The sequence below is a fragment of the Pseudophryne corroboree genome, chromosome 2, assembly GCF_028390025.1.
Source record: "Pseudophryne corroboree isolate aPseCor3 chromosome 2, aPseCor3.hap2, whole genome shotgun sequence".
In the NCBI taxonomy this organism is placed as follows: Eukaryota; Metazoa; Chordata; class Amphibia; order Anura; family Myobatrachidae; genus Pseudophryne; species Pseudophryne corroboree.
Genome location: NC_086445.1, coordinates 365,540,371 through 365,567,283, shown reverse-complemented (window position 1 = coordinate 365,567,283; position 26,913 = coordinate 365,540,371). Strand labels below are relative to the sequence as shown.

Below are 26,913 nucleotides of genomic sequence, written 5' to 3'. Positions count from 1 at the left end.
CTGATATTTGTTAAATATTGGGCAAGACATTTTATCATTATGATTTTTATTGTCATTGATTTATACAGTGTTCCACAGTGTCAGAAAATGAGAAAAACATAAGACAAATAAAGTGCTTCAGTTATCATCCCCTATCCTTGGCACCCTTTACTCCCCCCAACCTCCTCACGACACACACACAGTCAGTCCCAGCGACAGGGGGCACAAAGGGGACACTTGTGCAGGGCCCCAAGGATCACAAATAACAGGGCCACATTGCCAATACTGCTTTTTAAAGTGTATGCTCCAACTGCTCAATTTAAGTAGGAATACAATTAACAGGCCCCCTAAATCCTCCCACCTCCTTCTTTGGTCCATGCTGTATTGCCATCATTATGCATGTCACGGCGCTGATGCTTTTCTGTATGTCCCTGTCACCGCCACCGAAGAGCCGGGTAGCCCAGCAGGAAAACCACCTGCCTTGCTCACTGACAGTCTGAGTGAAAGACTCCATTTTTTTTAAAGATCCCCTCTGCCAAGTTAAGGGGGGTTGAGGGGGCCCCATAGATATCAGTGTGTTGGGCTTCAAGAGTTGTGTTGCTGGCCCTGACCCTAACCCAGACCCCTAAATTAACCCTAATGCCTGCAGTTAAATTCTCTGTTTCTCTGTATATAGTGTATTGAAAAAATATCTGTGAATCCAATGGTACTGTAAGTGTGATATATACTTGCACTTCTTCGCGGGGCGAGAACTTCTCCCATAATTAAATTCAGCCCTATGAATAAAGTTTGCGTGATCCCTGTGCAGCAAGGGTTAATCTCTGTGGTTTGTCACTCAAATCACATTGTTGTATTTTTTGCAAAAGTGGAGCTGGGAGCTGTAGCCCATTGCAATACTTAAGCTGGGTACACTCGAGACCAGTGGTTCTCAAACTGTATGCTGTGGCACCCTTGCCACAGCATACACTTGCAGGGGTGCCTTGGATTGGCGGCCCAGGACCAATTCAAATTACTTTTAGTCAATGTTATAGGGAAAACCAGTGCTGGTGGCTGGCAATCATAAAATATGTGCACAAACAGAAGCAAAACCTGTCCCCCACCATATAACTGATCCTCAGGATGACATACATTATATGTGTATGTATGTGTGTGTATATATATATATATATATATATATATATATATGTATATATATGTGTGTGTATGTATATATATAACACACGGGGGGGGGGGGGGGGATATAGCGACCAATGGTGTCTTAAAATAATTCAATAAAAGTGGATCTAGAAGATATATAAAAATATATGTAATATATCTATAAAATAATGAATAACCAGATCGAGTGGATCTATAAAAAGTAAATTTATTAATACATTAAAACAGACAATGATTAAACAGCTAGACTAAAATTTGAGCAGCAAAACTCCTTAAAAAATGGGATAAAAACAATAGACACAATGCAATATAATACCAGTTAAAATGTATATTAAAATATTGTAAAACAATTTTAACTTAACTTGGTATGAGGTCACTGCCAGGTAGTCCAACGCGTTTCGTCATTCAGACTTCATCAAGGGGTATGTATGTATATATACATATATATATATATATATATATATATATATATATATCGTTAATGCAGTCCCCTGGGTGTAGCTATGTACACTCAATCACCCTCCAGAGACCAGGCGGCACTCCACGGATTTTTTAAGGAAAATAGCTTTTATATATATGCTCAAAAATTCAATACATAGTGCAAAAGCAAAACCGACGTTTCAACGCCTCACAGGCGTTTTTTTCAAGGTGCACAGTGCTAGAAAGAAAAACAAAAACAAAACAAAAGCTACACCCAGGGGACTGCATTAACGTTATCTCCTTCATTGGAAGGCACCCCGGTGGCTGAATATACTGTGAGTGCCTGCTATTTCACTTCTTTATATATATATATATATATATATATATATATACTGGTTGCAGGCGGTACTCATGATGGCTTAAATAAGAAAGATATGGAGCCCAGGGAGAATGAGCACAAACAGAAGCAAAACCTGTCCCCCACTATACATATATATATATATATATATATATATATATATATATATTATTTTTTTAATAACTTTGTGCTGGCCCCTCTAGTGCAGTAGGATCAGTAGAGTGTAGCGTATGGCACATCTTTTTAATTTCAGTGGAAGTTCTGATTCAAACTTTGCTGCACAACATGTATACAGCTTACAGTATAAATGCTTAATTTTTATATACTGACAGAAAATTGGTCAGTGTGACTGTAATATTTTCCCTTTGTTCAGATTTTACTCCAGTCAGTAGTTCTGTGTATTTTTTTTATTATTATACCAACCCATTTTACTCTTGAATACCTATAAAGAAACATTTATGCCCATCTGTTCATAGTTTAGTAACCTGCTACTTTTTATGTTTTAGCTATCCTCCCCTTGCAATTGGAATTTTGGATATGTTTGGCTTTGAGGACTTTCAGAGAAATTCATTTGAACAGGTGAGTGTATTCGGAGATCCGTGTAGTAAACAGGAAAATGCATGTTACTTTCGGTAGTATCTTAGTGAAATAGATATATGGTTATAGAGTCTGTATTACCAGCTGTCACAAGTCATACATGCAGTATACTGATATAATAGAAAACAAATGAAATGGTGAAGACTGCTTGTCTTGCAAAAGCAGCAATTGCTGCTGCAAGTTCAAAATCATAATGGTTAAGATTGTGTTTGTTGTGTGCCCTTTGGGAATAAATAAAGCATGGTTGGCATAGACAATTTTAAATTGATTCTCATTTTAATCTCTTCTTATTTACTTTTGTCTTAGCCTAAAAAAAAGTATGAGAATATTATGATATTCCCAATTGCAATGTTTTATCTAGCTTAATAAAGGTGTTGCAGAATGTAGCTTTAGTCATCTTATCTCTCCACAAAGCCCTCTTGCTAACAGGCTAGTTTTAGATGCGGTGGGTATGCGTGACCGGCGGGCAGGATCCCGGCAGTCAGCATGCCGATGCCGGGATCCCGGTCGCCAGAAAGTCGGCAGGGGGAGCGAGTGCAATAGAGACCCTTGCAGCGCCCACCACACTGCAGGATCGATGGATCGCCACAGGTTCTATTCCCTCTCTAAGGGTGTCATGGACACCCACGAGTGAGAGTAGTCCTGGGCCCCCTGCCAGCATTCTGGCGGCCGGGATCCCAGGGTCGGTATGCTGACCACCGGGATCCCGACCGCTGGGATGGTGACAACATCCCATTTTAGACATACTGCACTGGAGTTCAGAGAAGAATGATGGGTATGCGTGACCGGCGGGCAGGATCCCGGCAGTCAGCATGCCGATGCCGGGATCCCGGTCGCCAGAAAGTCGGCAGGGGGAGCGAGTGCAATAGAGACCCTTGCAGCGCCCACCACACTCCAGGATCGATGGCTCGCCACAGGTTCTATTCCCTCTCTAAGGGAGTTCAGAGAAGAATGATGGGTATGCGTGACCGGCAGGCAGGATCCCGGCAGTCAGCATGCCGATGCCGGGATCCCGGTCGCCAGGGGGAGCGAGTGCAATAGAGACCCTTGCAGCGCCCACCACACTGCAGGATCGATGGCTCGCCACAGGTTCTATTCCCTCTCTAAGGGTGTCATGGACACCCACGAGTGAGAGTAGTCCTGGGCCCCCTGCCAGCATTCTGGCGGCCGGGATCCCGGTGTCGGTATGCTGACCACCGGGATCCCGACCGCTGGGATGGTGACTACATCCCATTTTAGACATACTGCACTGGAGTTCAGAGAAGAATGATGGGTATGCGTGACCGGCGGGCAGGATCCCGGCAGTCAGCATGCCGATGCCGGGATCCCGGTCGCCAGAAAGTCGGCAGGGGGAGCGAGTGCAATAGAGACCCTTGCAGCGCCCACCACACTGCAGGATCGATGGCTCGCCACAGGTTCTATTCCCTCTCTAAGGGTGTCATGGACACCCACGAGTGAGAGTAGTCCTGGGCCCCCTGCCAGCATTCTGGCGGCCGGGATCCCGGTGTCGGTATGCTGACCACCGGGATCCCGACCGCTGGGATGGTGACTACATTCCATTTTAGACATACTGCACTGGAGTTCAGAGAAGAATGATGATCTGGTCACAGCCACATACACTGTATGTGTGCCTGCCTTTTTCTCCCAGTAAAAATTCAGAATACTTGCCTATTGCTAACCTTTGCTAATTTCTAAAAAAAAACTTTTCATGAATCTAGCTCTAAAATATAGAAAATTGGTTTTATCTGACCTCTTTGACTATACTATTCCCCTTTAATTACTGTACTTACTGGGCACTGTCCCACGCCCTTCTTGCCGCACACTAGATCCCTCAGCTAAGGGTGAGTTCCTGAACAATGAGCAATCGGGCCAATGGCAAGACCAAATTTCCTTCAGCCTGGACCATGCCTATTGCCCGTACACACCAGCCCGATGTAATGAAGGATGGAACAATTACTGTTCTGTCCATCATTACAAAGAGACGTATCACATGCAATATCTTATGGTTATTTACAGCCAACAGGGCACGTGCAATTGTGCGTACCCAGTAGACAATGTAGACAATTTGTTGTTCCAATATGGCAAATTGGTCCAATATCATTCTGGTGTGTAACCACCCTAAGTCTTGGGGCCACAGAGTGCCTCTTACGTAGTTATTCCGAAGTAGAAAAGGAGCGTAGTACGTGAAACAATGGTTGTTGAGAAATTAGAATATTTGTCACATACTGTACAGGGGTTTTGAGTAACTACAACACAAATTGGAGAATCCCATCTACACACAGAGATGTATCTTCCACCATCTGCAATACAGTACTTGCACACAAAATCCACTTGTTATCTATTGACAACTACAACAGCACCGGAAAATGACGTTATATGTTTATTCAAATAAAGCTTGACAATAGCCAGAATAACCACACACATATCCAGTAAAATTTGGTTACATTTTTCCTATACAGTATGTTTTGCAATATGTTGCTTCTATAACTTTCATTTTATTACAAGTTTATTCTGATTTTGGATGCAGATCTTGTAATAGCATCTGAAAATGTAAGGACACTAGTATCGTTTTGTCCATAAAATAGATTTTATTTTAATCCTTACAATAATGTCTTGGATCTCTAATAGTTTCATAGACACTTCACCAACAGATCCACTGGACATGACTTAAGACCTTATCGCAACGGTAAACTTTTCCTCTACTGGGCAAAACCATGTGCAGTGCGGGGGGGGGGGCAGATGTAACATGTGCAGAGAGAGTTAGATTTGGGTGGAGTGTGTTCAAACTGAAATCTAAATTGCAGTGTAAAAATAAAGCATCCAGTATTTACCCTGCACAGAAACAATATAACCCACCCACTAACTCAAACACTCTATCTGACCATGTTATATCTGCCCCACCTGCAGTGCACATGATTTTGCCCATTAGAGAAACATTTTGCTTTTGCGATCAGGTCTGAATTAGGCCCTTAGCAAGGGAAAAGATCTTGCATCTGTGGTTTGGATGACTTTGGTCATAATTTTGCAGACCAGGGTGTGGTTTGGCAGGCCTATGTTGTCCTAATTCTGTGATTGGGAAAGTTGGCAGTGATGAGATTATCATAAATGCATCTTAATATTATCAATAATTTCACTTCTTGTGTTTTTACAGGATGTATTTGATCTTGATTCTTGTTCCTTATGTTCATCTGTTTTTATTGATATTAAATTTTCAGCTAAGTAACATAGGAGACAGTTAACATGTTTGGGAGCATAGGAAAAGGACATTTCTTCTAGTACTGTATATACCAGAGGTTCTCAAACGCGGTCCTCAAGGCACCCCTACGGTCCAAGTTTTAAGTTTATCTATGCTTGGCCGCAGGTGACTTAATTAGCAACTAAGTCAATTTGCTTTAATCATGTATGTTGAGCCATGGATATACTGTACCTAAAACCTGGACTGTTGGGATTGCCTTGAGGACTGCATTTGAGTACTTCTGATCTATACGTATGTCTATGATATACCATGGGAAAGAAAATAGAGAAGGATTTCTCTAATAAATTTCTTTCTCTATCGTCCTAAGTGGATGCTGGGGTTCCTGAAAGGACCATGGGGAATAGCGGCTCCGCAGGAGACAGGGCACAAAAAAGTAAAGCTTTTACCAGATCAGGTGGTGTGCACTGGCTCCTCCCCCTATGACCCTCCTCCAGACTCCAGTTAGATTTTGTGCCCGAACGAGAAGGGTGCAATCTAGGTGGCTCTCCTAAAGAGCTGCTTAGAGAAAGTTTAGCTTAGGTTTTTTACTTTACAGTGAGTCCTGCTGGCAACAGGATCACTGCAACGAGGGACTTAGGGGAGAAGTAGTGAACTCACCTGCGTGCAGAGTGGATTTGCTGCTTGGCTACTGGACACTAGCTCCAGAGGGACGATCACAGGTACAGCCTGGATGGTCACCGGAGCCGCGCCGCCGGCCCCCTTGCAGACGCTGAAGAGAGAAGAGGTCCAAAATCGGCGGCTGAAGACTCCTGAGTCTTCATAAAGGTAGCGCACAGCACTGCAGCTGTGCGCCATTTTCCTCTCAGCACACTTCACACAACAGTCACTGAGGGTGCAGAGCGCTGGGGGGGGCGCTCTGAGAGGCAAATAAAAACCTTATTAGAGGCAAAAAATACCTCACATATAGCCCACAGAGGCTATATGGAGATATTTAACCCCTGCCTAACTTCAAAAATAGCGGGAGACGAGCCCGCCGAAAAAGGGGCGGGGCCTATCTCCTCAGCACACAGCGCCATTTTCTCTCACAGAAAAGCTGGAGAGAAGGCTCCCAGGCTCTCCCCTGCACTGCACTACAGAAACAGGGTTAAAACAGAGAGGGGGGGCACTGATTTTGGCGATATTGTATATATATAAAAGATGCTATAAGGGAGAAACACTTATATAAGGTTGTCCCTATATAATTATAGCGTTTTTGGTGTGTGCTGGCAGACTCTCCCTCTGTCTCCCCAAAGGGCTAGTGGGTCCTGTCCTCTGTCAGAGCATTCCCGGTGTGTGTGCTGTGTGTCGGTACGTGTGTGTCGACATGTATGAGGACGATGTTGGTGAGGAGGCGGAGAAATTGCCTGTAATGGTGATGTCACTCTCTAGGGAGTCGACACCGGAATGGATGGCTTATTTAGAGAATTACGTGAGAATGTCAACACGCTGCAAGGTCGGTTGACGACATGAGACGGCCGACAATCTATTAGGACCGGTCCAGGCGTCTCAGAAACACCGTCAGGGGTTTTAAAAAACGCCCATTTACCTCAGTCGGTCGACACAGACACGGACACTGAATACAGTGTCGACGGTGAATAAACAAACGTATTTCTCATTAGGGCCACACGTTAAGGGCAATGAAGGAGGTGTTACGTGTTTCTGATACTACAAGTACCACAAGAAAGGGTATTATGTGGGAGTGAAAAAACTACCTGTAGTTTTTCCTGAATCAGATAAAATAAAATGAAGTGTGTGATGATGCGTAGGGTTACCCCGATAGCAAATATTGGCGTTATACCCTTTCCCGCCAGAAATTAGGGTACGTTGGGAAACACCCCTTAGGGTGATAAGGCGCTCACACGCTTATCAAGTGGCGTTACCGTCTCCAGATACGGCCGCCCTCAAGGAGCCAGCTGATAGGAAGCTGGAAAAATATCCTAAAAAGTATATACACACATACGGTGGTTATACTGCGACCAGCGATCGCCATCAGCCTGGAGATGCAGTGCTGGGTTGGCTTGGTCGGATTCCCTGACTGAAAATATTTTATTCATGTAGAGCATTTAATAGGATGCATTCTATATATATGTATGTGAGATGCACAGAGGGATATTTGCTCTCTGGCATCAAGATAAGTGCGTTGTCCATATCTCCCAGAAGATGTCAGGGACACGACAGTGGTCAGGTGATACAGATCCCATACGGCAGATGGAAGTATTGCTGTATAAAGGGAAGGAGTTATTTGGGGGTCGGTCCATCGGACCTGGGGACCACAGCAACAGCTGGGAAATCCAACCTTTTTTACCCCAAGTTACATCTCAGCTAAAAAAGACACCGTCTTTTCAGCCTCAATCTTTCCTTTCCCATGAGGGCATGCAGGCAAAAGGCCAGTCATATCTGCCCAGACATAGAGGTAAGGGAAGTAGACTGCAGCAGGCAGCCCTTTCCCAGGAAAAGAAGCCCTCCACCGCGTCTGCCAAGTCCTCAGCATGACGCTGGGGCCGTGCAAGCGGACTCAAGGTGGGGGGGTAGTCTCAAGAGTCTCAGGGCGCAGTGGGATCACTCGCAAGTTGACCCCTAGATCGTACGAGTATTATCCCAGGGGTAAAGATTGGAGAGTCGAGACATCTTCTCCTCGCAGGTTCCTGAAGTCTGCTTTACCAACGGCTCCCTCCGACAGGGAGGCAGCATTGGAAACAATTCACAAGCTGTATATCCAGCAGGTGATAATCAAAGTACCCCTCCTACGACAAGGAAAAGGGTATTATTTTTCCACACTATATTGTGGTACTGAAGCCAGACGGCTTGGTGACACATAGTCTAAATCTAAAATGTTTTGAACACTTACATAAAAGGTTCAAATCGAGATAAAGTCACTCAGAGCAGTGATAGCGAACCGGAAAAAAGGGGACTATATGGTGTCCCTGGACATCAAGGATTACCTCCATGTCCAAATTTTGTCCTTCTCATCAAGGGTACCTCTGGTTCGTGGTACAGAACTGTCAATATCAGTTTCAGACGATGCCGTTTGAATTATCCACGGCACCCCGGGCCTTTTTACCAAGGTAATGGCCGAAAAGATGTTTCTTCAAAGAAAAAAGGCATCTAAATTATCCCTTACTTGCACGACCTAAAAAGGGCAAGTTCCAGAGAACAGTTGGAGGTCGGAAGAGCACTATCTAAAGTAGTTCTTCGACGGCACGACTGAATTCTAAATATTCCAAGAATCGCAGCTGTTTTCCGACGATACGTCTGCTGTTCCTAGGGATGATTCTGGACACGGTTCAGAAAAAGGTTTTTCTTCCCGAGGAAAAAGCCAAGGAGTTATCCGACCTGTCAGGAACCTCCTAAAACCAGGAAAGGTGTCTGTACATCAATGCACAAGAGTCCTGGGAAAAATGGTGGCTTTTTACGAAGCAATTCCATTCGGCAGATTCCATGCAAGAATTTTCCAAAGGGATCTGTTGGACAAATGGTCAGGGTCGCATCCTCAGATGCACCTGCGAATAACCCTGTCGCCAAGGACAAGGGTATATCTTCTGTGGTGGTTGCAAAAGGCTCATCTATTGGAGGGCCGCAGATTCGGCATACAGGATTTGATCCTGGTGACCACGGACGCCAGCCTGAGAGGTTGGGGAGCAGTCACACAAGGAAGAAACTTCCAGGGGGTATGGACGAACCTGGAAAAGTCTCTTCACATAAACATTCTGGTACTAAGAGCAATCTAAAATGCTCTAAGCCAGGCGGAACCACTCCTGCAAGGAAAACCGGTGTTGATTCAGTCGGACAACATCACGGCGGTCGCCCATGTAAACAGACAGGGCGGCACAAGAAGCAGGAGTGCAATGGCAGAAGCTGCCAAGATTCTTCGCTGGGCGGAGAATCACGTAATAGCACTGTCAGCAGTGTTCTTCCCGGGCGTGGACAACTGGGAAGCAGACTTCCTCAGCAGACACGATATTCACCCGGGAGAGGGGGGTCTTCATCCAGAAGTCTTCCACATGCTAATAAACTGTTGGGAAAGACCAATGGTAGACATGATGGCGTCTCGCCTCAACAAGAAACTGGACAAGTATTGCGCCAGGTCAAGAGATCCACAGGCAATAGCTGTGGACGCACTGGTAACACCTTGGGTGTACAAATCAGTATATGTGTTTCCTCCTCTGCCTCTCATACCAAAGGTATTGAAGATTATACGGTGAGGAGGAGTAAGAACAATACTAGTGGCTCCGGATTGGCCAAGAAGGACTTGGTACCCGGAACTTCAAGAGTTGGTCACGGACGACCCGTGCCCTCTACTTCTGAGAAGGGACCTGCTACAACAGGGTCCCTGTCTCTTTCAAGACTTACCGCGGCTGCGTTTGACGGCATGGCGGTTGAACGCCAGATCCTAAAAGGGAAAGGCATTCCAGAAGAAGTCATTCCTACCTTGATTAAGGCAAGGAAGGAAGTCACCGCGAAACATTATCACCGCATTTGGCGAAAATATGTCGCGTGGTGCGAGGATCGGAGTGTTCCGACGGAGGAATTTCAACTGGGTCGTTTCCTACATTTCCTACAATCAGGATTGTCTATGGGTCTCAAATTGAGATCTATTAAGGTTCAAATTTCGGCCCTGTCAATATTCTTCCAAAAAGAATTGGCCTCAGTTCCTGAGGTACAGACTTTTGTTAAAGGAGTACTGCATATACAGCCTCCTGTGGTGCCTCCGGTGGCACCGTGGGATCTAAATGTAGTTTTAGATTTCCTCAAATCCCATTGGTTTGAACCATTGAAAAAGGTGGATTTTAAATATCTCACATGGAAAGTGACTATGTTACTGGCCCTGGCTTCCGCCAGGAGAGTATCTGAATTGGCGGCTTTATCTTATAAAAGCCCTTATCTAATCTTCCATTCGGATAGGGCAGAACTGAGGACTCGTCCGCATTTTCTCCCTAAGGTGGTATCAGCGTTTCACCTGAACCAACCTATTGTGGTGCCTGCGGCCACTGGCGACTTGGAGGACTCCAAGTTGTTGGACGTTGTCAGAGCCTTAAAAATATACATTTCAAGGACGGCTGAAGTCAGAAAATCTGACTCGCTGTTGATACTATATGCACCCAACAAGTTGGGTGCCCCTGCTTCTAAGCAGACGATTGCTCGTTGGATTTGTAACACAATTCAACTTGCTCATTCTGTGGCAGGCCTGCCACAGCCTAAATCTGTTAAGGCCCATTCCACAAGGAAGGTGGGCTCATCTTGGGCGGCTGCCCGAGGGGTCTCGGCATTACAATTCTGCCGAGCAGCTACGTGGTCGGGGGAAAACACGTTTGTAAAATTCTACAAATTTGATACCCTGGCAAAAGAGGACTTGGAATTCTCTCATTCGGTGCTGCAGAGTCATCCGCACTCTCCCGCCCGTTTGGGAGCTTTGGTATAATCCCCATGGTCCTTTCAGGAACCCCAGCATCCACTTAGGACGATAGAGAAAATAAGAATTTACTTACCGATAATTCTATTTCTCGGAGTCCGTAGTGGATGCTGGGCGCCCATCCCAAGTGCGGATTATCTGCAATACTGTACATAGTTATTGTTAACAAATTCGGGTTATATTGTTAAGGAGCCATCTTTAAGAGGCTCTTTCTGTTATCATACTGTTAACTGGGTTTAGATCACAAGTTGTACGGTGTGATTGGTGTGGCTGGTATGAGTCTTACCCGGGATTCAAATTGCCTCCCTTATTGTGTACGCTCGTCCGGGCACAGTACCTAACTGGAGTCTGGAGGAGGGTCATAGGGGGAGGAGCCAGTGCACACCACCTGATCTGGTAAAAGCTTTACTTTTTTGTGCCCTGTCTCCTGCGGAGCCGCTATTCCCCATGGTCCTTTCAGGAACCCCAGCATCCACTACGGACTCCGAGAAATAGAATTATCGGTAAGTAAATTCTTATTATTTGTAGACTTAACTTCTATGTACATTATATAAAGGTTGACGGTTAGCGTTTTTTTTACATTTTATTTGTTACTTTAATATTTCTATAACACAACATTTGTATTTACAGCTATGCATTAATCTGACCAACGAAAAAATCCACCAGTATATCAATGAAGTGTTATTTCTACAAGAACAAGCTGAATGTGCACAAGAGGGAGTTTCCATGGAAACCATGTATTGTCCTGGAAACCATACAACAGTGCTAGATTTTTTCTTCCAGGTATTCCTCATTCCATTATAAATACTGTGTAAACCCTTTATGTACAGTATGTGTATGTGTGCTGTATATTACAATGCAAGACAGGGTCTAATAGCGCGTTAGATTCTAACATGTACATATTCAGCATTTCAATACTAATGAGAGCTACGAATGTGTCTGAATTCTGCATTACAAGTATCTGGTGTGTAACTTGTTTGAAAGGCACATAAGCTGCATATTTTCTGTTGACTGTGTTTAAGTAGGTACATTTCTGTCCATGTTTTGTACACTGTAAGTTCTAAAACCGCCTGTGGCACAAATAACTATTCATTTTTAAACGGTTGACGTTGATTGCAAATAAACACAATAATTACATACATACTTTTTCATGAAACCGCAAACCTACTATTAATATAATATTTATAACTCATATTATTAATTCCATTTTAGTCAAATTCATTTTAAAGGGTAACAATCTTGAAACTCGTCTATGCTGTGACTAATGATACAATGGTCTTTTTACTAATGAATCTTTATTATGAATATTTCCAGCAGTAGATGTGTATAGCCTACGTACTGTAATTCTGCCTTGATGTACAGTAAGAGGCACGCAGAGGCTGTGACTCATAAAAATTAACCTTTTACTATTGTGTGTTGAAATGAAAATGAAATTTATAACGGGTTTCCCTTAACTAAGTTACTGTAGCATATTTCTAAGTTAATGTGTTATCGATAGGCTCTGCAAGTGCTTCCTCCTCCGCATTTCAATCATCGGTCAGATGAGCATGGCTGGAAAGAGCAGGGGGTTGGGGAGTGGGCAAACACTCATACCTGTACATTGTACTCGACAGTATGAGAGCTCACAAAACTACGCTACACAAACTCCAAATTACAAAATCATTGTTATCTTTTGTAAACAAAGTTTCAAAATGTTCCGCATGGCTGTACAGCGGGAACGTAAAAACAAACATACACTGATATCAATCCAGCAAAATATTTTGAGCCAAAAGGTGAGAGGGCACTGCTCCCTGGAGCTTATGGTTGAGGTGGAAAACAAGGCAAATTGCATGAAAATATGTTGATCTCAAAATAACAGTCATCCAGCTGGTTCCTTTTCAAACATGAAAGTAGAATGATTTTGACAACAGATGTCACTGGATTATATGCAACATAAAGTGTATAGTACATATTGTAAATATTATGTGGACATATGGAGTAATAAACAGTGAGAGTACCATTGGACGTGATGACATGGTAGCTTTGTAATAATAAAGTGTAGCGGAGTTAAGGGCTTTGAAGTTGAACAAGACTTTTCAGTTGCTATCTGGAGGTTACAGACATATACTGTATGTAGTGCCAGGACAGTCACAGGGTACTTATGTATGAGTATGTAGAGATGACAATGGAGCTGCTCTGATCTCATAATACTCTTTATGGACGCAGGGCATAGCTTGAAGATTTTGTGGTCCATCTGGCTTCTTTTAAATCGGTATTGTAAGTACTTACACTGTAGTCAATTATAGTGATCCATAGAGTATTTTGAGGTCAGCTAACATAGGGGGTCATTCCGAGTTGATCACTCGCTAGCTGCTTTTAGCAGCAGCGCAAACGCTAAGCCGCCACCCTCTGGGAGTGTATCTTAGCTTAGCAGTAGTGCGACCGAAAGGATTGCAGCATTGCTACAAAAAAAGATTGTGCAGTTTCAGAGTGGCTGCAGACCTACTCCTAACTTGCGATGACTTCAGACTATTTAGTTCCTGTTTTGACGTCACAAACACGCCCTGCATTCGGCCAGCCATGCCTACGTTTTTCCAGCCACTCCTGCGTTTTTATCTGACACGCCTGCGTTTTTACACACACTCCCCGAAATGGTCAGTTACCACCCAGAAACACCCACTTCCTGTCAATCACTCAACGATCATCAGTGCGACTGAAAAGCGTCGCTAGAGCTTGTGTAAAACTGCATCGGCTTTTGTGAAAGTACATCGCGCGTGCGCAGTGCGCACCATACGCATGCGCAGAAGTGACTATTTTTAGCCTGATCGCTGCGCTGCGAACAATGGCAGCCAGCGATCAACTCGGAATGACCCCCATAGTCTCCACCACAAGCGTGCTACAACTGCTATTCCCAAAGGGTATGCAGAGGGGCTACCTCTATTTGCTGGTCTGCAATGCGATTGCAATTGAATTGCGACTGCATCACTGAGCGCCAAATAGAATGCTGGGCGGCCCCCAGTATGCGATTGTAAGCAGTTATTTTAGCAAATCTGGAACTGAAGCTGAATTAAGCCCATAGCTTGTAATTCGCCTGACATATCCTCACTGTACCTTGCTGGCATAAGAATGGTCAGTGACAACACTGTTACACCCTTTCAGTTGCACGTAGAGATGCGGCTGAATTAAGTCTCTGCATGGCTTGTACAGTAGATGGGCATGCCCAGCTCTGGAGCATGCACGGTGCAAAAGCACACAAAATATGTGAAGCAAACTGACTTCTGTTCAACTATGCATCAGCCCTTTAGTGAGGGCCTATTTATTAACATTATTTTTACTAAAATAATGTGAAAAACTGTGTTTTCACACCCTTTTCACGTTATTTTTATTTCACTCCAATGTAGTAAATGGCATTTGGAGCAGTTTACAGGAAAAACTGCTCTAAACCCTTTAATTGTAATTTTTTTTTAGTAATCTGCATCGCATTTCACATACTTATAATGGGAAATGCGATGTGGCTGAATTTACAAAAAAAAACAAAAAAAACTATTTGAAAAAACACCGCAGTGTGTCCTGTGATAATTATGCCAGCTCAGGATGGACACACAAGCTGATCGCTGGTAAAAAAATAAATACAAAAATCATACTTACCTGTACCAGTCCCAGGAGTTGGGTATCGGTGCTCTGATGCGGGCTGCAGGGCACCGGGTCCTCCATGTGCTGTGCTGTGACCCATGTGCAGTAAAATGATGCTCACTTTTCAGCACCAGGGGTCACATACAGCAGCAGGATTCGGCACCCGGCAGCCTCCTGGAGCAGTGGACACCAGTTCATGTGACCGGTAAGTATAAAATCCATGGTGGGGGGGGGGGGCTTTTTGCAGCACGGGGGTAGTAACGACAGGGAAGGTCCCGGCTGTGGCAGTAGCGACGCATGGCGGCGCATGCACAGCAGGACATTGGGGTATTTTTTACTCAATTATCACAGTACGAGTTTGGACGATATTATCACCTGTCATCCGCATCATCAGATGCAGATGGTGATAAATCGGCCCCATGATGCTTTGGAAGAAAGTACACTAATTTTTATTTTGCATAGCTTGGAATCATTTCACTTAGGGGACTATTCAATGCGATTTGCAGCAGTGGATACTTAACTACCAGAGCAATTCAGCACTGCTCCTGTGCAGACACTCTTAAAAGCAGCTGTTCCTATTACTGCTACTTAAGTATAAGTGATACTTACCAACCAATGATGATCAGCAGGAGGGCAGGACAAGCAGTATGGAGGCAGCGGAGGGATGCAATCGAATCGCTATCCGCAATACTGGATCTCATTATTCCCACAGGCAAACTCCTAAAACTGAAATGTGTAAAGGTCCCATAATTGATGATGAATAGGCCCCCTATTAATCATTTTTCAAGTTCTGAAAGTAAGACAGATATACACACTTTGCTACAGCACTTTGTTAATATAGTAATATTAGTTAGAAATACTGTAAGTAGAGTTGTTTGTCACTGTCCTTAATGAAACACCTAACATAATGCTAATATATACTGTACCTAAAACCTGGACTGTTGGGATTGCCTTGAGGACTGCATTTGAGAACCTCGTATGTCTATGATATACCATGGAAAAGAAAATATATACAAATGTGTCCTCATACAGTACATCTTGCCTCAATACGCCACGCAGCAGGAAATGCCTGGCGTGAGTGAGCTGGCAGGTCCCGCGCAATTTCATTAGCGTCTGTAATTTTTTTTTATGAAAATGCATCTTATTGGCCCGCTATGCAAATAAGATGAATACGCAGATTTTGCTGATTAAAATGATTATGCGGCATGACTATATTTTGTGTGCGACCACACCTGTATCTGCATACGAAATGCTACATTACAGTGTTTCTAGGAAAACATTGTAGCATAGCATTTCATATGCAGCAGTTATCGCGGTGAGCGAAAAAAATTGTGGGTCCCAGGGACCATTTACTTTTAAAAATTGAGGTCCTATATCACAATTTCTGGGTCCCATCACATATTATGGGGGATGAGGGCAGGCAGCAGTTGGGACAGTGCTGGGGGCAGGTAGCATTTAGGGTAAAGAAGTTTAAGGGCAAGCAGCAGCTGGTGTAGAACTGGGGGTAGAGGCAGGGAGGAGTTGGGGTAAAGGCGGGTAAGGGCAGGCAGTGCTGGTGGTAAGTGTAGAAAGCAGTTGGGACAGTGCTGGAGGGAGGGGGCTAGTGTCAAGCAGTGCTGAGTGTAGGTAGAGGGAAAGAGTTAATAGCAGCTGGGACAGTACTGGATGGCAAGGAGTGGGATAGGGGCAAACAGTACTGGGGGTACCGTAGGGCGAGAGTAAGGGTAGATAGCAGCTGAGGCAGTACTGATGACAAGGAGGGGGCTATCTGCAGGCAGTCCTGGGGTTAGGGACAGTGACGTGCGGTGAAGTCTGTGGCTGGAGAGGCACACATGGGGGTGTAAAGGTAGGGAGGGGGTGGGGGTTATGCGCTTGTTGACCCCAACCCCTCCTCCAGCATTCACTTACCCCAATCCCTCTGGCCCTCACTGACTCCCAGTCCGCGGCTGTAAGTTCCGGGGAAGGAGGAAGGAAGCTCAAGGGAATGGTGATTCCTGCTGCCAGCGATTGCAAGCTCCGGTGGGGGTGGGGAATCAGGCACAAGTACCTGCGGCTGCAAGCTCCAGGAGGGGTACAGGGCAGGTATAAGTACTTGTGGCTGCAAACTCCAGGGGGGTTGGGCCGGAGATCAGGCACTACTTCCTGCAGCTGCAAGCTCCAGGAGGTGGGGGTATAAGTACCCACGGCAGCAAGCTCCAGGAGGGGGTGGGGGCAGGCATAGGCGTGCGTAGCACATTTTATTAGAGGGTGCACCGTCGGAGGGGCATGTCTAGCACCACCTATTGGCATTCGCTTCTATTCCATATGCACCTTACCCAGTGGCGTCACAACCCAGGTGCAGGGGGTGCAGCCCGCACCAAGGCTGTCACCCTCAAAAGGGGTGACACCAAAGTGCTGGCTCTTCTACAGTGACAGGAGCCAGGATAATCTCCTGCAGCACTCGGCTCCTGTCACAGATTAAGAGCTGTCACTACACCAGCCTAGTCTCTGGGGGCAGCCAGCATCTCTGGAGATGCTGGACACCCCCTGGAGTGACGTAACGTAACATGGATCCCGTAAAGCTAAGCCCCCTTTTTTATTAAGCCATGGCACTTTTTCGGGTGTTCGCGAAGAGAGAAGGGTAATGGCAGCTTGGGCAAGTGTATGGATGGAGGTGTACTTGTGGGGGTGGGAGGTGGTAGAGTAGAGACCCCTGAACCAATATACTAGTAGAATGTAATACAATATACTGCATAATAGCAGTGACTCTCTCTATGCCTACTACAACTGCCAATAACATCAACAACAACACTAAGGGGTCTATTTACTAAGCCTTGGATGGAGATAAAGTCAACAGTGATAAAGTATTAGCCAATCAACTCCTTAACTGTCATTTTTCAAACCCAGCCTGTGTCATGGCAGTTAGATGCTGATTGGCTGGAACTTTATCACCATTGACTTTATCTCCATCTAAGGCTTAGTAAATCGTCCCCTGAGTGCCGGCAGCTACTATTATTATGTACAGTGCCATATTGGCTTCACAGTAAAGACAAGTATATTATACTTTATGCCCTCCCACGCCTCCCCAGGGTACACACTCACCCAGCACCAGCCGAGCCACATTGGACGGGAGTATCATGATGGGTGCCATCTGACATCCAGATCAGCCCCTGCACACTCAGCGCCTGCTCTCTTGCACTATGCAATCAAGAATGTAGACAGGTAACAATGCACTGCTTACAGCTGCTAGTTAGGTATCACTATGATAGAGGTTTCTCCACCCTCCAAATCCAACAAACAAATACAAACATATAGGATACCACTGAACAAGCGCTGTGTAGGGGTCAACAAGTTCGTATTCCTGTAGTCTTTCTTATTTCTCAATATGCACCGAAAAAAGAAAGAAATGTGCAAAACATAATGTATTACCTTATGTTACATAGTTTTAATCACTTAAAATCACCATACATAAAACCACAAAACATCAGTGGAAGCTAGATGGATAATAGCTATGCAATAACCACTGTTTGACAATAAAATTTACACAGCACGTGCTGTTTAGGCATTCTTCAGTGGACTAAAGCCTGAAAAGGTAGGGCAATGGGTAATTACCACGAGCCGGTGAGAACTGATATATCAGTTCTAAAAGCATATGAACATCAGGCTTTCCCGCTGCAGCATGGAGAGTTCTCTGGTGTCAATCAGCCTTCCAGGTCTTGCATTGATCGTACCACGTCCTCCTTCAGTCAGGTAAGTCCACAGGGGCACCCACGCGTTCCGACCCTACCTGGGTCGCTGACCTTGAGAAAGACCCAGGTAGGGTCCATGCTTCCATGCTGCAGCTGGAAAGCCTGATGTTCATATGCTTTTAGAACTGATTTATCAGTTCACACCGGCTCGTGGTAATTACCCATTGCCCTACCTTTTCAGGATTTAGTCCACTGAAGAATGCCTAAACAGCACGTGCTGTGTAAATTTTATTGTCAAACAGTGGTTATTGCATAGCTATTATCCATCTAGCTTCCACTGATGTTTTGTGATTTTATGTATAGTGATTTTAAGTGATTAAAACTATGTAACATAAGGTAATACATTATGTTTTGCACATTTCTTTCTTTTTTCGGTGCATATTGAGAAATAAGAAAGACTACAGGAATACGACCTTGTTGACCCCTACACAGCGCTGGTTCAGTGGTATCCTATATGTTTGTATTTGTTTGCTCTCTTGCACTGCCTGCTGCTCCTTTGTCGGAACGTAATGCTTCCCCAGCGGACTCCACCAGCATACAATCCACGGCGGCTCAGACTAGAGCAGCGGCAATTGCAGTTAGTCCACATTGCGGGGGAGCACGGCAATCAAGGGGCACAGTCCCGGAGTACCGGCAGACCAAACTTCCCCTGCGATCACACAGTACATAGATGTGGGGCACCCGTGATTATCCCGGGCGGCCACCAGCCGGGCAGTAATGCAGTCCTGACTGGCTGGCGGCGGGGAGGGGGTAGTAGTCGGCATCCGGCGTGTGTCAGTGGGGGGTGCCTGTCCTTTCCAGGCGCCCCCCGTGCGCACACAGGTATATGTTCCCGTGTCTGCAAGCTCCGGTAAAGGTGTGTGGGGGGAGGTCGGGATATTGGTACACAGCGGCTGCAAGGGAGGGGGGGTCAGATATCAGTACGCTGGGCAGGGAGAGACGGTGGGCAGGAAGAGAGCCGGTGACGCTGGGAAGGGGGAGAGACAGATCAGTGCTATCCAATCATGTCTGCCTGACTGACAGGGGCGTGCTTTCATGTGGGCTGAAGGCACGTCCCTGTCACTGAGGCAGGTCTTCTGGTGCCGCTTCTCATGATTTTTTGAATGTGCTTTTTGTACCCGCAGCTTGGCCCCGCCCCCTGTCCGGCTCCAACCTCAGTTACTTTATCATTGACAGTTGGAGGCAGAGCTCTCGCTGCCTCCCACCCACAATTGGCTCTTTTTTCATATCAAATAGAATTGGAAAAATATAAAGAAGATATTTAAGACACAGAATATGTGTTATAAATTTCTTCTTTGTATTATATTAAACATTATGACAGGTGAGGCACTGCCTACCCTGACTGCACGTCCCTGGTTAGGGAGGGGGTAGGGGTAGATAGCAGCTACTGGGTGTAAAAGTGGGCACCAAAAAAGGAGGGGTCTCTTATATGCGCACCGCAGGCGCGAGCGCGCTCCTGGAAAAGTGGGTGTGGCCTTGCAACAAGTGGTGGAAGGTGGTAAGGTCTTGTAGGTGACAGTGTGAGTGTGTGTGGGGTGATGTTGTGGGCAGTGGTGCTTAGGTCTTAGGTACGTGGCCAGTGGAAACGTGAGCCACTCCAGCCTCTTGTGTCTCTCCAGCCCCCTACCTTTCCAGCCTTCTGCCCCTTGTGTCAAGGTAGCATCCGGGTCCTTTCAACAAAGGGAAAATTGACAACGCTTGTGTCAATCCAGCCTCGTCATTCCAGAACTCCCTCCCCTGTGTTCCTCTACCTTCCCCCTCACTCTGTACTTCTCAGCTTACTCCTCCTGTGTGCCTCTCTGTGTCCCCCGTGTGCTTCTCAGCTTCCACCCTGTGTGCCTCTCAGCTTCCTCCCCGTGTACCTCTCTGCGTTCCCCCCTCCGTGCCTCTCAGCTTCCTCCACGTTTGCCATCCAGCTTCTTCCCCTTGTGCCTCTCAGCTTCCTCCCCAAGTGCCTCTCAGCTTCCTCCACATGTGCCTCTCAGCTTCCTCCCCATGTGCCTCTCCGCTTCCTCCCCATGTGCCTCTCTGTGGTCCCCCCTCCATGCCTCTCAGCTTCCCCCTGTGCCTCTCTGCGTTCCCCCATCCATGTCTCTCTGCGTCCTCCCGTGTGCCTCTCTGCTTCCTCCTCCTCTGTGTCCCTCTCGTGTGCCTCTCAGCTCCCTCCCCCATGTGTGCCTCTCTGCGCCCCCCCGTGCGGTGCTGCCAGTGTCCTGGGCCCCAGGCGCCATGCAATTCAGAAGCCGTGTCTGCTTATGGGGCAGACCGGCCAGGGTGCAGGGTGCTGAAACCACTGCATGGAGACCGGGCGCTGCTGGCGGCATGCTGAACTGTGGCACTGCCTTCAGTGTCACTTCTGCCAGGGGAGCAGCTGGCGGGTGTGAGGGGTGACAGCCCGGGAATCCCGTGTTCGGGGCAGGTGGCTACAGATACGGTGTGCGGGTAGCAGCCCAGGGTCTGTAGAGGACTCAGTGTGTGACAGCGGCCAGGCGGCAGCTATTGACGGGGGGTACCGGGCGGCGTGCAGTCGTTGGTTCTCCCATAGCAGCTCCTCCATGTGCCGCTGCTCCCTGCACCTCTCCGTGCGTTCCCCTGTCACCACACACACCACTTACCCGGCCCTGCGGCTGCGGGCACACAAGGGAACACTCAGCCCCCACCACCGCGGGATTGGCTGTGGGCGGATCGCGTCCTGAGGTCCCCAAAAGTGAGTAAAATACGCACCATAGCGCGTATTTGCGATCACTGTGCAGATACAAGTGCAGTTGCACACAAAATATAGACATGCTGCATATCATTTTAATCAGCATCAGCTGTTTGTGCGTCCTGTTTGCATCTTTTTGCAAATAAGATGAATTTTAATTAAAAAAGTGGCATGAAAAGATGCTCGGTGCCACCAAGTAGACTAGAAGGGTTGTTTAATGTGCAGGGAGGCTGGATGTAAGTGGACACATCTGTAATAGCATGTCTAACAATGTATAAAAATGCTTTTGTCTCCATAACACAGAGAATGGGACTCACTGATTTTACCACTGATTTGACCAATAAATGACCACTGGCATTGAACCCTTCAGTTAAAATTATAGTCTGTAGATGTGGTTATGAAAATTCTCCTGTCCATTCTACTGGTTGTACTAACAAACAGTCTCCTAAAGCAATCATTTATCTCTACACCAGGGGCCTAATTCAGACCTGATCGCAGCAGCAAATTTGTTAGCTAATGGGCAATACCATGGCCCTCATTCCGAGTTGTTCGCTCGCAAGCGGATTTTAGCAGATTTGCTCATGCTAAGCCGCCGCCTACTGGGAGTGAATCTTAGCTTCTTAAAAATGCGAACGATGTATTCGCAATATTGCGATTACACACCTCGTAGCAGTTTCTGAGTAGCTCCAGACTTACTCGGCATCTGCGATCAGTTCAGTGCTTGTCGTCCCTGGTTTGACGTCACAAACACACCCAGCGTTCGCCCAGACACTCCTCCGTTTCACCGGCCACTCCTGCGTTTTTTCCGGAAACGGTAGCGGTTTTTTCCCACACGCCCATAAAACGGCCTGTTTCCGCCCAGTAACACCCATTTCCTGTCAATCACATTACGATCGCCAGAACGATGAAAAAGCCGTGAGTAAAAATCCTAACTGCATAGCAAATTTACTTGGCGCAGTCGCAGTGCGGACATTGCGCATGCGCATTAAGCGGAAAATCGCTGCGATGCGAAGATTTTTACAGAGCGAACAACTCGGAATGAGGGCCCATGTGCGCTGCAGGGGGGGCAGTTATAACATGTGCAGAGAGAGTTAGATTTAGGTAGGGTGTGTTCAAACTGAAATCTAAATTGCAGTGTAAAAATAAAGCAGCCAGTATTTACCCTGCACAGAAACAATATAACCCACCCAAATCTAACTCTCTCTGCACATGTTATATCTGCCCCCCTGCAGTGCACTTGGGCCTAATTCAGACCTGGTCTCACGCAGGCTATTTTTGCACAGCTACGACCAGGTAATCGCCGCCTACAGGGGAGAGGGTAATCGCTGTGCAGGGTGCAACTGGCTGTGCAGTCAGCTGCACAAACAAAAGTTTGTGCAGTTTCTGCACAGCCCAGGACTTACTCAGCCGCTGCACTGATCCTGGAAGAAGCTGATGTCAGGAAACGGCCGGGCACACCTGCATTTTCTTGGACACTCCCTGAAAACGGTGAGTTGACACCCCCGGACAGCCTTTTCCTGTCAGTCTTCTTGCGTTCGGCGCTGCAAACGCTTTCTTCGTTAGTTCCGTCGCTCCATGGCAACGGCCGTCGCTGGCGACCAACGCACCTGCGCATTGCAGCCCACAGGCATGCGCTGTTCAGACCTGATCGCACGGCTGCAAAAAAATGCAGCGTACGATCGGGTCTGAATGACCCCCATGGGTTTGCCCACTAGCTAACAAATTTGCTGCAGCGATCAAGTCTGAATTAGGCCCCTAGTTAACGTTCTAGTTACTGTAAGAAGAGAATTCATTATAGTGCTGCCCAAAACACTCATCTATGCGAGGAGGTAAATTACAAGACATGTAGCTAGTGCTTCAGCCATTCTCACTCTGGAGCTGATTTTTAGTTGTGTGCTGCTGCGACACCTTTAGCTCCTTTGCCATACTAATGTCTGAGACTTTAAGCTAATGCTAGTAAAAGCACTTCCCCTGGTGTACAAGTGTGCGTCTGAGTGTGCAAAGACTGAGACACCCACTTTGAGAGTTTTTAGACTTTCAAATCTTGCTTGATGTGTCTTAAGACGCCACCTTCGGCTGCACCATGAAACTTGCACCAGTCCCATGGTAGGGTCAGATTCTCCACCATAGTATGGCCTCCATTGTGAACGATTAAGACCCAGTTCAGTGACACAACCATGACACACCATAACATGGCACATCTCTGTGAATATCCAGCTCCCAATCACTGTCCAGGAACACACACTACATTTCACACAGCGTCTGAACACTTGCAGTAGCAAAAAAATAACATTGTGGGTATATTGCTATACTTATACTACATTTTAAAACACTATATTTACAGTTTGTATGTATGTATCGTTGTATCATTTAATTCCTGCAAATGATATCTGTATAACGAGTAAGATTTAATGTGAGATTGTTAATAATTGGTTTTCTAGTCATTGGAAAAGCTTGTATTACAGGGAATAATGCATTATATTATTAGAGATATATGAGTCACCTCTGATATTTGTGATCTGTACAAAAGCAAGTTGTTTATAGAAAATTATTTTGCCTTATAAATTGTAGATCCTATGATATCAACAAAACCAAATGAAAATTTGCTTTTTTTTCAGAAACCCTTAGGCTTTCTGTCTGTTCTAGATGAGGAAAGCCAGTCCATACACTCCATGGAACAAAGCCTCTCCAGACGTCTTCAGTCACTCCTGGAGACATCAAATTCAAACACTGTGTATACATCAGCAAAAGATGGGAATGGCAATGTCACATCCAAGGAACAAACCCCTGTCTTCACAATCATGCATTATGCAGGAAGGGTAAGCTGCATCTAGCAAGCAACCAGCCACACATGCTCTCGGGGGGTTCTTCACATTTCTGCAGAACTTGTACCCATCGTGGTTCTTTCTACCTTTGCATGTGGATGATTACAGTTCTAGCTCAGACAATACTGATCTCAATCTCAATAGCAGTATAATTCCAGCTTCTGGAAGATTTATCAAAGGCTGTTACAATTCTGATATATTAATGTGCGTTCTTAATGTCTTCACTAATTTACTGGCAGATTTAATTGAATCAATTCCTTCTTATTTTGATAGCACAGCCCATGGCTATGGGAGAAAATACCTAATTAACCACTTGGGTGACATTCAACAGATCTTTGTTAGCCCAGCACCCTGTACACATGATTGTCTCCTGTGTATAAAAGGTGTGCAGGCTTGTCATGGTATGAAAGTATTTTGATGGGAGAAGGCAGATGAATGTATATATATACAGCATGTTTCTAATGATGCTGCTGCAACAACATGCCTGGGGATCATTAGTGTAATGTGTGTCATGATTTGCCAGGTGAGCCTAGCACACACACAGTGACACTTACAGCCAATCAGTTAATACTTAAAGGTGATGTCTTCGGAATGACATACTATCCTACAATGCAACTCATTTCCTACTTTGTTGAATGATACTGCATATAGATAAAAAATTTAGCCTTGCAAGGAGCCATAGAACTAATCAGGGTTCAAGTAGTAGTGTCAAATGTAGAAGACTACTAACGGTCAGGCTAAAGTGTAGTGTTTATAATCTCCATCCCTCCTCCTGAGTGATGCATGGTAGGTTTCACCTTGTGCTGGGGCCACACTTCCTCTCCGAGCTTTTTGCTTTGATTTGTGGTGTTTAATGTAAATGATACCCCTTTTCCACTAGCTAAATTTACCCGTGTTTTTGCATGGGGGCGCGCATCGACACGGGTTTTTAGTTAGTGGAAACGGCTCAACACGGGTTGAGTGACCCGGCAATCCTACCCGGATAGCTACCTGGGTAGCACATGGTAATGACTCAGGTAAGTGTGCAGTGGAAACGGTCATTACCTGTGTTTCCTGACCCGAGTAACGCTCTGAGACGCTGATTGGTGCTTCTGGGACACAGGAAGATGATGTCATCCCTGGGAGACACTCTGGGCACATGCAGGCACCGCAGCAGCTTGCAAACAAACGCGGATGCAAGTCGCTGTGCACATCTATTGCAGCAGCTTGCAAACAACACTACGCTGGGCACATGCAGCCATTGAGGCAGCTTGCAAAACAAACAGACACTCTGAAGTCACGCTGGTCACATACAGATATTTTTATTGCAGCAGATTCCAAACAAACAGACACTATACAGCAGCAGAAGCTCCAGCACAACAACATGGCTACCCATACCTGGTCAGACACAGAGATCAAAGAGCTGCTTAATATTCGTGGAGAGGAAGAAATTAGAAGGCAGGTGACTGGAACAGTGCTGTCGTGTATAAGAACATATCCCTTATGCTGGCAGAAAGAGGCATCCAAAAAACGCAGCAACAAGTCGTTAACAAAGTGAAGGCACTACGCAGACAATTTACTAAAGTACACGACCATAACCGCAAGAAAAGTGGCGCTGGGCGTATGGAATGGGCATATTATGACCTATGCTATAGTGTCTTCGGCAAAACTGCGATAACACATACCATAGCACTGTCGTCATCCAGCTGTGCCAGTCGCCAGATGTTAGTAGATGAGGACCGTAAGGAAACACAGCACAGCCTTCCCAGCTCACAATGCAGCCCACTATCCCTGCTGCTTATATCGGACAGCAGTTTCAAAGATGATACCATCAGCGCAACTATTGAGGACGTACTAGAATCTCATGCGGAGACGTCACAACCCCCCAAGACCACCAGAGAGCAATCGCTAATCTCCTGGTCGTCTCAATGGGCTTCTGGAACCTGTTGGTCTGCTTGGTAAATGTGGGGGACAGTAGTTCCAAAATATAGTCGAATGTAGCACGAGACATCCTGAAATGTTCCATCCACTGCTCCTCCTGATATGCTAAAATGGTCTACATGAATGCTCCTCCATGTCTGCGATCTCTCACCCACATTTTTCGGCTTGGTGTAGAGCTCATTGTTATGAGAGAAGTAAACATCCCGGATCGGACCCGGTACTCAGGTGGAAGAGGTGCAGATGGAGGGGTAGCCCAAACACTACTCTTGTACACAGGCCCACTACATTCATAAAAGACCATGAAATGGTTTAATTGAATTAATTTGGAATGATGATTAGTTGAACCATTTTAGATAAGTTTAAATATATTTTAAATGTAACTTTAGCTCTGTAATACAGAGGTTTTGGTATACATTAATGTATACTCTTTTAACAATTGAAAGCATTAAAAAAAGATGGCTGCATTACATGTTACCACTAACTCCTCATGTCCAAAACTAGTGCTTTATCTTATTTCCATCACAGACTAGTTCCCTTTAGCAAACAGATTTGTATGACCAGACACAGATGGTGAATCTTGTTTCTCCCATATTGTGCTATGGTGGAAGAACTCTGGGGGTAATTCTGAGTTGATCGCAGCAGCAAGTTTGTTAGCAATTGGGCAAAACCATGTGCACTGCAGGGGGAGGCAGATATAACATGTGCAGAGAGAGTTAGATTTGGGTGGGTTATTTTGTTTCTGTGCAGGGTAAATACTGGCTGCTTTATTTTTACACTGCAATTTAGATTTCAGTTTGAACACACCCTACCTAAATCTAACTCTCTCTGCACATGTTATATCTGCCCCACCTGCAGTGCACATGGTTTTGCCCAACTGCTAACAAATTTGCTGCTGCGATCAACTCAGAATTAGGCCCTCTGTCCATAGTATGAGATTTTACACTAGGTATTTTGGTATGATAATGGGCCC

The 26,913-nt window shown here is 45.7% G+C and overlaps 1 protein-coding gene across 7 annotated transcripts in view; it reads left to right on the top strand.

The window, feature by feature from the left end:
* MYO16 (myosin XVI) overlaps nt 1–26,913 on the top strand; it is a 1,104,874-nt gene that overhangs the window by 765,337 nt on the left and 312,624 nt on the right. For all 7 annotated transcript variants that reach the window (XM_063953181.1, XM_063953183.1, XM_063953182.1 and 4 more), the window contains 3 exons: nt 2,419–2,491; nt 11,785–11,937; nt 23,817–24,017. In XM_063953181.1, the coding sequence (XP_063809251.1) occupies nt 2,419–2,491; nt 11,785–11,937; nt 23,817–24,017 (427 nt within the window). The remainder of the gene's footprint in view (nt 1–2,418; nt 2,492–11,784; nt 11,938–23,816; nt 24,018–26,913) is intronic.